The following is a 9,121-nucleotide window of genomic DNA, read 5'->3' as shown; positions in this document are numbered from 1 at the left end:
TTGTTCCTGAGTAAAAGTAGAAGTACTCAGATCTTGTTCTTGAGTAAAAGTAGAAGTACTCAGATCTTGTACTTGAGTAAAAATAGAAGTACTCACATCTTGTACTTGAGTAAAAATAGAAGTACTCAGATCTTGTTCTTGAGTAAAAGTAGAAGTACTCAGATCTTGTTCCTGAGTAAAAGTAGAAGTACTCAGATCTTGTTCTTGAGTAAAAGTAGAAGTACTCAGATCTTGTACTTGAGTAAAAATAGAAGTACTCAGATCTTGTACTTGAGTAAAGGTAGAAGTACTCAGATCTTGTATTTGAGTAAAAATAGAAGTACTCAGATCTTGTACTTGAGTAAAAGTAGAAGTACTCAGATCTTGTATTTGAGTAAAAGTAGAAGTACTCACATCTTGTACTTGAGTAAAAATAGAAGTACTCACATCTTGTACTTGAGTAAAAATAGAAGTACCGGTACTCAGATCTTGTACTTGAGTAAAAGTAGAAGTACTCAGATCTTGTTCTTGAGTAAAAGTAGAAGTACTCACATCTTGTACTTGAGTAAAAATAGAAGTACTCACATCTTGTACTTGAGTAAAAGTAAAAGTACTCAGATCTTGTAGTTGAGTAAAAGTAGAAGTACTTAGATCTTGTACTTGAGTAAAAATAGAAGTACTCAGATCTTGTTCTTGAGTAAAAGTAGAAGTACTCAGATCTTGTTCTTGAGTAAAAGTAGAAGTACTCAGATCTTGTTCTTGAGTAAAAGTAGAAGTACTCAGATCTTGTACTTCAGTAAAAGTAGAAGTACTCAGATCTTGTATTTGAGTAAAAATAGAAGTACTCAGATCTTGTATTTGAGTAAAAATAGAAGTACTCAGATCTTGTACTTGAGTAAAAGTAGAAGTACTCAGATCTTGTTCTTGAGTAAAAGTAGAAGTACCAGAGTGTAGGAATACTCTGTTACAGTAAAAGTCCTGCATTCAAAATGTTCCTCAAGTAAAAGTAGAAAAGTATTCTCATCAAAATATAGTGAAAGTAGCGACAGTAAAAGTAGTCGTTGTGCAGATTGGTCCATTTCAGAATAATAGATATGATATGTTTTATAATGATTGATCATGAAAGTGTTATCAAAGCTGGTAAAGGTGCAGCTAGTTTGAATGACTTTGTATACTGCAGGTAGCTGGTGGATTTACTCCAGGTGGAACTAATGTCTGATTAGATTTCTCGTAGTTGTAATGACTCTGTGAGCGAGGTGCTTTCTACCTGAGCCCCCACGCTGTCACCAGGCCCGTCTGAACGTTCTGCCTCAGGTGAGAAGCTCCTCCCCACACCCGGCTCAGGTGGGCCAGCAGTATAAAGGTGCCGGATCCTGGAGGAAATAAAAAGAGAGATAGGAGGTAGAGCTAGAGGATGGTAAGGCGTGTTCAATAAATCTTTTACCCAGGATCCTGCAGACACCGGGTCCAAAGTCCAAGGGTAAAACCACCGAGGAGCGGACGAGACGGAGCGAGCGCTGGAGGAATTATAAAGACATCGGACAGGTAAGCTGCTCTGATAACATTCATATCTGGGTTCAACCCTAAAAGCTCCTACCTTTTTCTTATTTCTCGTATTGTTTTGGAACGTTATCGTCATTTACCTTTCAAAAACTCACAGTAGTCTCGAAGGGTAAAAGGTGACAAGGCTGTAAATAAAAGTTCTATTGGTCAGTATATTCATTACCCATTCATCTGCTGCCGTCTATAAATGATTTAAAGAATGTTGTAAAATGTTTCCCAACGCTCAGGGTCACACCTTCTCAACGCTGCGAACAGCTCAAAGCCAAAAGAAGTTCACCTTTTTATCACGGGAATGGAAAATAATCGTCACACATGAGAAGCTGGGGCTGATTTTCACCTGAGAAATGACTTCAATTAAAGTCTGTGGATCGGCTAATTCATTAATCGACTCGTCATTTCAGCCCCAGAGGCTTTAATGAATTAATAATGCTGATTAAATGCTTGTTCTTTTGTGAAAATCCACAGAAATGAGAAGCTAGGAGTGAGTTTAGGCTGAAAAATGACCAACATTTATAAGAATTAAATTAATAAATGCTAATTAAATGCTTGTTTTGTTCGACCTACTGTTCAAAACTCCAAGAAATTCAATTAATTATCACTTGAAACCGAAGGAAATCCTCACGATTAAGAAGCCAGGACTGATTTTAGGCCGAAAAATGACATAAATGTATAAAAATAATTTGTGTTAGAGACTTTTAGAAATGAATTATGAGAATGAAATTGATTTTAGCCTAAAAAACGACTCAAATGAAAGTCTGTTGATTGGCTAATTAATAAACCAACTAGTAACTTCAGCTCTAAAGGCTTTAATGAATTAATAATGCTTATTAAATGCTCGTTCTGTCGTAAAAATCCACACAAATGAGAAACCAGGACTGATTTTAGGCTGAAAAATGACATAAAAATATTTGTTGATGATCGTCTAATTAAGTAATCAACTAGTAACTTCAGCTTTAGAGACTTTTATAAATGAATAATGCTAATTGAATGCTTGTTTTTGTTCGACCAGCTGTTCAAAACTCCTAGAAATGCACTTTATTATCAAATGAAACGAAAGGAAATCAAACTACTGAGAAGATAGGACTGATTTTAGCCGGAGAAATGACTCGTTGATCGGATAATGAATTGATCAACTCGTCACTCCAGCTCTATCAGGACAAAAAATCAATTATAATTCAATCAGAACATACGGTCATTTGGTTGTTTCTATTAAGCAGGGGTTTGTGTTGTCCAATTAGAATCGTCCTCATGTTTTCTTTAAAATAATTCTCAAATATTTAAAATTAATAAGTGAATTTTTTTTTTTAAACAATTCAATTGAAAGAAAGAAAAAAAAAATTCAACATTTATTTCTAAAATTAATTAAACAATCCTAAATGTTTTAAGATGCATAGAGGATTATTACTTAAAAGCCAAAAACAGTCAGTATTCTTATAGAATAAAATAATTAACTATCAGATTAATTAAATATTGTGTTGATTAATTAATTGTACAAAGTGAGCCCCCGCAGCCAGGCGGTGTTAATCCTCATTAGGGGGGCTTTTTCTACTTAGTTAAGAAATCCCGGATCCCTCTGCTCTGATTGGATCTGACTGGATCATGTGATGCTGTTTCTTAACCTGAAGGAGGAGCTCTCTGCTTGTTTCACAACAAAGCCGCTTCAGATAGCAAGTTTCATAACGATGACAGCAGAAAAAACATTTATGTAATGCAGTTAAAACTCACACTGCTAAGGAAGCTAATTCAAGGTTAATTTCATTCAGTTCGAGCACCAATCAGCGTGCAGGATAGAAACCCAAAGCAGAGTGTGCAGGAACAACATGGACATCCACACAATGACAAGCTAGGACTGATTTGAGAGACCAGCACGTGGCCTCGGGTGTTTCTAAAGGGTTACCTGCCAGGTCGTAGAACTTCTCGGTCCGCAGGGCAGCAGCCAGAGCCCAGCCCCCCCACTGGAGGCCCACGTCTGCGGCGGCGCACTTCAGCAGAACACTGCCCATCATGAGGTCCTGCAGGGCGGCCAGGAAATAGAACAACTGACCGGGGGAGATCATGGAGGAACAACCACTCCTCCTCCTCCTTTTATTCTTCCTCCTCTTCCTCCTCCTCCTGCAGCAGGAGTGTTGGTGTTAACTGCTCTGGCTAAAGTTCGCAGCTGCCATTGTGATGATGGGAGGAGCTGTGCCGCAGGGAACTCTGGGTAGTGTAGTTGTTAGAGGATCAGTGGAGGGAGAAGTCTGCAGATCCTTAGTTTAGACTACAAAAACTGACTTTGGTAAAAGAATAACAAATATGTATTCATTTAAATTAATTCTTCTGAATAAAATATATGCATAGTTGAATTTATTTGCTTTTTATTATATTTTAATTTAATTTGTTTGATTATTTTCGTATTCTTTTTGTATTTATTTTCTTTTTTATTGTATTATTTATTTACTTTTTGTTTCATTGACTTTTATCGAATTCTTTATTTGTATTATTATTTTTTATTTTATATATTTATATATATTTTAATTTTTTATTTTGCCGATTTCTATTTATAATATTATAATCATGGATGTGGGAGGAGCTATGCCGTAGGGAACTCTGGGTAGTGTAGTTGTTAGAGGATCAGTGGAGGGAGAAGTCTGCAGAAAGAGCCATTTAAATGTAAGACATGTTCCTTTCACTAAACTCCACATATATAAAAGCAGACATGGTGCTTTCATCAAACACATCTCTCTGGCCCTTTCTCATTTCCCCTCCTCGACTCCTCGACTCCTCGACTCCTCGACTCCTCGAATCCTCGGTCCTCCGGTAGTGACCCGGGAATGGATTTCAGCGTGCCATGTTGAAGGACATCTAATTTCTCTAACCGCCTGCTGCTTCCCCTCCTCTCTCCTTGGTTCCCCTCCTCGACTCCTCTCTCCTCGGTTCCCCTCCTCGACTCCTTCCGCTCGCATCTCCTGTGGGCGGGACTAAGACACGAGGATAAGAGTCGAGGAGGGGAGTCGAGGAGCTCAATATATCTGTGAAGTCTGTCTATAGATGCAGAGGTCAGAGAGGTCAGGAGGTCAGAGAGGTCAGGAGGTCAGACAGGTCAGGAGGTCAGAGAGGTCAGGAAGTCAGACAGGTCAGGAGGTCAGAGAGGTCAGGAGGTCAGAGAGGTCAGAGAGGTCAGGAAGTCAGACAGGTCAGGAGGTCAGAGAGGTCCGGAGGTCAGAGAGGTGAAGTATATGTTATCTTAACCCTGTTTCATTCTTCTTCTTCTTCTTCTTCTTCTTCTTCTTCTTCTTCTTCTTCTTCTTCTTCTTCTTCTTCTTCTTCTTCTTCTTCTTCTTCTTCTTCAGGAATCGACTCAATAGATTGTAGAAGATGGCAGAGAATGCAAAAGGCGGCTCTGGAGACTTTGCTAAGAAAGTCCAGCGTCGGCTGAGTCGAGGCAAAGAGAAGGTGAGGAATAATCTGCAGGGCCCAGGAGTTCAACACTTTGAATCCCTATCTGATCAAATCAGATTTTGATTTTGGGGAGTTCAAAACCAAAAAACAGGATTAGGATCACTTTGATATCCGATCAGATCAGGAAATCCAATCCAAGCTTTAATCTGGATCAAATCTTCAAAACGGGTAGTTCAAACCGACAACACAGGAAACTGGTTTACCCTGATCCCACCAGAGGGGTGGGTTTCCAGTGGATTACCAGAGTAAAATGTACTGTACCATTTATTTAAAAATAGGTTTCAATTTAAATGAGATGGCAAAGTTTGTTAACTGAAATAATACACCATGTTTAACCTTCATGGGAAATACATTTTATTTCCATGTTTGCTCACGTTCGTGGTGGCCTATTTTGTTTTCAACCAAATGTTGATGACATAAATGTTTATGCTCATAAAAGTATCACAACAAAGATTGTCACAAATGTAATTTAGATTAAAGAAAAAATATCTTCAACAAAAAAAAAGTCCATCTGTCATCACCTTTCAAATTAAAAAATATAATTAGACATTATAGAAGTCTCTCCAACGTGGTCTCTTGTCTTCCTTGGATTACTTTTCATGTCCACTAGATGGCGATAGGTAGGATTAAAGCACTGATATTCAGGATCGAGTAATCTTTAAAAGTCTGAATCTGGATCAGGGTGATCCTATCCCGAATTGCTTTGAACTCCAGGGACAACATCTGTCCGACTTGTCTGATCCTGGATCACAAAAAATTGGATTTGAAAATCGGATCGGATCGGATTGAGATTAAACGTTTTGAACTCCTGGGCCCAGGGGATGAAAGGAAAGTATTTAATGATCTGTTCATGTATTACGTGTGTTTCTTCAGGTCCTGCAGAGACTGGGGAAGACGACGGAGAGCCGAGACGAGCACTTTGAATACTTCCTGCAGCAGTTCAATGATCAACAGGTCAGACAGCGTGCAACACATCCCTCGCTCCTTCACTGGGAAACACAATGACACGTCTTTGCAAAAATCCAGAAATATGAATAAAGAAATATTAAATATAATATAATTATTAAAAAAAAGATGTACAAGGAACATTCACATGCAAATAAAATACTATGAATACAAAATAGAAACAAATAAATATTTTTAAAAAAAATACTTATACAAGAAACATAAATACGGAACATTTAAAAATATAATTACATTGTAAAAAAAAAAAAAATTATGGGGTAAAAAAAACACTACCATAGAAAGAAAATCTATAAATAATATGTGTGTTTTATCTGAATAAATATAACAGAGTATGTGAAAATAGAAAAAAAATTACGTGCTGTGAACACTGGAGGATTTATGGATATATATATATATTAGACATAAAACAAATAAAACAGATACAATAGAGCAAGAGAATGTTTTGAGATGTGCAATTAAATACAAAATAGTGCAAGAAAAGTCTAAATACAAGTAAATGGAATATGATCAGAGATGGCAGTACACACCTTCACTCAGGTAGAAGTACACATACTCGTGTTTAAAAATACTCTGGTGAAAGTAGAAGTACCGACTAAACTTCTTTTCTCAAGTCAAAGTAAAGAACTTTGAAATGTACTTCAGTAAAAAGTACCCATAACTAGCAGCTGTTTACAGTACAGTGTGTAACTAGTACAGGTATTTGTGTTCAGAATGTAAGAAGTAGAAAGTACATGTATTTGGGTTCAACATGTAAGAAGTAGAAAGTACATGTATTTGAGTTCAACATGTAAGAAGTAGAAAGTACATGTATTTGTGTTCAACATGTGAGAAGTAGAAAGTACAGGTATTTGAGTTCAACATGTAAGAAGTAGAAAGTACAGGTATTTGTGTTCAACATGTAAGAAGTAGAAAGTACAGGTATTTGAGTTCAACATGTAAGAAGTAGAAAGTACAGGTATTTGAGTTCAACATGTAAGAAGTAGAAAGTACATGTATTTGAGTTCAACATGTAAGAAGTAGAAAGTACAGGTATTTGTGTTCAACATGTAAGAAGTAGAAAGTACATGTATTTGTGTTCAACATGTAAGAAGTAGAAAGTACAGGTATTTGTGTTCAACATGTAAGAAGTAGAAAGTACATGTATTTGTGTTCAACATGTAAGAAGTAGAAAGTACAGGTATTTGAGTTCAACATGTAAGAAGTAGAAAGTACAGGTATTTGAGTTCAACATGTAAGAAGTAGAAAGTACAGGTATTTGTGTTCAACATGTAAGAAGTAGAAAGTACAGGTATTTGTGTTCAACATGTAAGAAGTAGAAAGTACATGTATTTGTGTTCAACATGTAAGAAGTAGAAAGTACAGGTATTTGTGTTCAACATGTAAGAAGTAGAAAGTACAGGTATTTGAGTTCAACATGTAAGAAGTAGAAAGTACAGGTATTTGTGTTCAACATGTAAGAAGTAGAAAGTACAGGTATTTGAGTTCAACATGAGAGAAGTAGAAAGTACAGGTATTTGTGTTCAACATGTAAGAAGTAGAAAGTACAGGTATTTGTGTTCAACATGTAAGAAGTAGAAAGTACAGGTATTTGTGTTCAACATGTAAGAAGTAGAAAGTACATGTATTTGAGTTCAACATGTAAGAAGTAGAAAGTACAGGTATTTGTATTCAACATGTAAGAAGTAGAAAGTACAGGTATTTGAGTTCAACATGTAAGAAGTAGAAAGTACAGGTATTTGTGTTCAACATGTGAGAAGTAGAAAGTACAGGTATTTGAGTTCAACATGTGAGAAGTAGAAAGTACAGGTATTTGTGTTCAACATGTAAGAAGTAGAAAGTACAGGTATTTGTGTTCAAAATGTAAGAAGTCAAAGTAAAAAGTCCTCAGAAAAATAAGTAGTGGAGTAAAGTACTGATACCTGGTACTTAAGTACAGTAAGGAAGTATTTGTACTCCACTACTTCCCACCTCTGGATATGATATCTAGATACATAATTAGCCTTCAGATGGATGTAATGGAGGTTCTTCACAGAGAGTAATAGTCTTGAAGGTGAGATGTGAGGACAGTAATCTGTGTTTCTGCAGACGGACGGGAACCGGATCTACAAAGACCTGAGGAACTACATCAACTCCGTCAGAGGTGAGGGCTTTGTTCCTGCTGCTTTCTTTATGATTCTCGTTTGTTTTTAGAGTATTGTTTAATATTTAATAATGTTTCTCGTAATTATTTTTGTTTGTTTCTTAAAATATTCTTTACACATTTTTAAAGTATGTTTTTGTGTTTTATTCTATAGTTATAATCCTTGCATGTGTATATATATGTTTTCATATTTAAACGTGCATATGTTTTTTAATATTTAAAATATTTAACATGTCTCTTCTATTGTATTCAAGTATCTGTACTTCTACTTGAGTAAAGGAGTTTAGTCAGTACTTCTACTTTTACCAGAGTATTTTGAAACACGATGTATTTTGTAAACTGTGTCATTCCTACTTGTATCTTCACTTATGTGTCTGCATGCTTCTTATAACATGAAGCTGTCTTTGGCTCTTGCCATAGCCGTGGGAACATGTTTCAAATGGGGGGTGCTGTGGGGATGACACCAGGGCTGGTTCCGACCAATGTGCTGCCCTATAGGCAAGATTTTAGCTGGCAATGAAAAACCTCTACAAAAGACCAATACACGACAAAAAGAGAAACATATTGACATGGTGGACAGCTTATATAACAAGGCTTCAAATTTATTATATATTATAACATGTTTTAATTGGGGGGATGGACTTCACATCCTCTAGGGGGGTCCGGGGGTACCCCCCCGGGAAGATTTTTTAAACATTTTAAAGTAAAATGCTTCAATTTGGTGCACTTTGAGCGCCCAATTAGAGACTGATCTAGGGGGTACAACTCTAAACACCCATATGAAAAAGATCGGTTTGCATTTTATTAATCAAATAAGTATGTGAACATTTCCAATAACCTACCATAGCCAATAACAAATACATGTAACTTATTTTATTTGTGTTGTTCATTCATATCTTATTTGACCAGTTAACATTTATTTATTTATGTATATTTTAAAATCTCTCCAGTTTTAAACGATATTTTTGGTTTACTGTCCTATAGTATACATTGGAATGATTTCAAACCTGTTTTTATTTATCCTAATAATTA

At 36.2% G+C, this 9,121-nt stretch overlaps 2 protein-coding genes across 6 annotated transcripts in view; one reads left to right on the top strand and one right to left on the bottom strand.

The window, feature by feature from the left end:
- Positions 1–1,195: 1,195 nt before the first annotated feature.
- Positions 1,196–3,708, bottom strand: LOC307035685 (uncharacterized protein). Its single transcript, XM_079675316.1, has 2 exons — positions 3,440–3,708; positions 1,196–1,352 (listed from the first exon to the last, which is right to left on the bottom strand). Exons 1-2 carry the CDS (start codon positions 3,597–3,599, stop codon positions 1,243–1,245), a joined length of 270 nt encoding a protein of 89 aa, XP_079531442.1. The 5' UTR covers positions 3,600–3,708; the 3' UTR covers positions 1,196–1,242.
- Positions 1,361–9,121, top strand: part of bin2a (bridging integrator 2a) — a 16,383-nt gene continuing 8,622 nt past the window's right edge. For 3 of the 5 annotated variants that reach the window (XM_079675244.1, XM_079675243.1, XM_079675242.1), the window contains exons 1-4: positions 1,362–1,524; positions 4,875–4,977; positions 5,857–5,937; positions 8,035–8,089. In XM_079675244.1, coding sequence (XP_079531370.1) covers positions 4,900–4,977; positions 5,857–5,937; positions 8,035–8,089 — 214 coding nt within the window. In that variant the 5' untranslated portion in view covers positions 1,362–1,524; positions 4,875–4,899. Of the gene's footprint in view, positions 1,525–4,874; positions 4,978–5,856; positions 5,938–8,034; positions 8,090–9,121 lie in introns of all 5 variants that reach the window. The other 2 variants (XM_079675246.1, XM_079675245.1) reach the window with 1 other exon arrangement.

Source organism: Notothenia rossii (genome assembly GCF_949606895.1).
Source record: "Notothenia rossii genome assembly, chromosome: 4".
NCBI classification, from domain to species: Eukaryota; Metazoa; Chordata; class Actinopteri; order Perciformes; family Nototheniidae; genus Notothenia; species Notothenia rossii.
The sequence above is the reverse complement of the archived record's forward strand: the minus strand, read 5'-3'. Positions and strand labels throughout refer to the sequence as shown.

What these genes read in the sequence shown, in the direction of transcription:
- LOC307035685 (XM_079675316.1), bottom strand. Translation starts at nt 3,599, where the DNA reads ATGATCTCCCCCGGTCAGTTGTTCTATTTCCTGGCCGCCCTGCAGGAC. An exon ending in GAAGTTCTACGACCTGGCAG is followed by an intron (nt 1,353 to 3,439) that starts GTAACCCTTTAG and finishes TATTTCCTCCAG; the next exon opens with GATCCGGCACCTTTATACTG.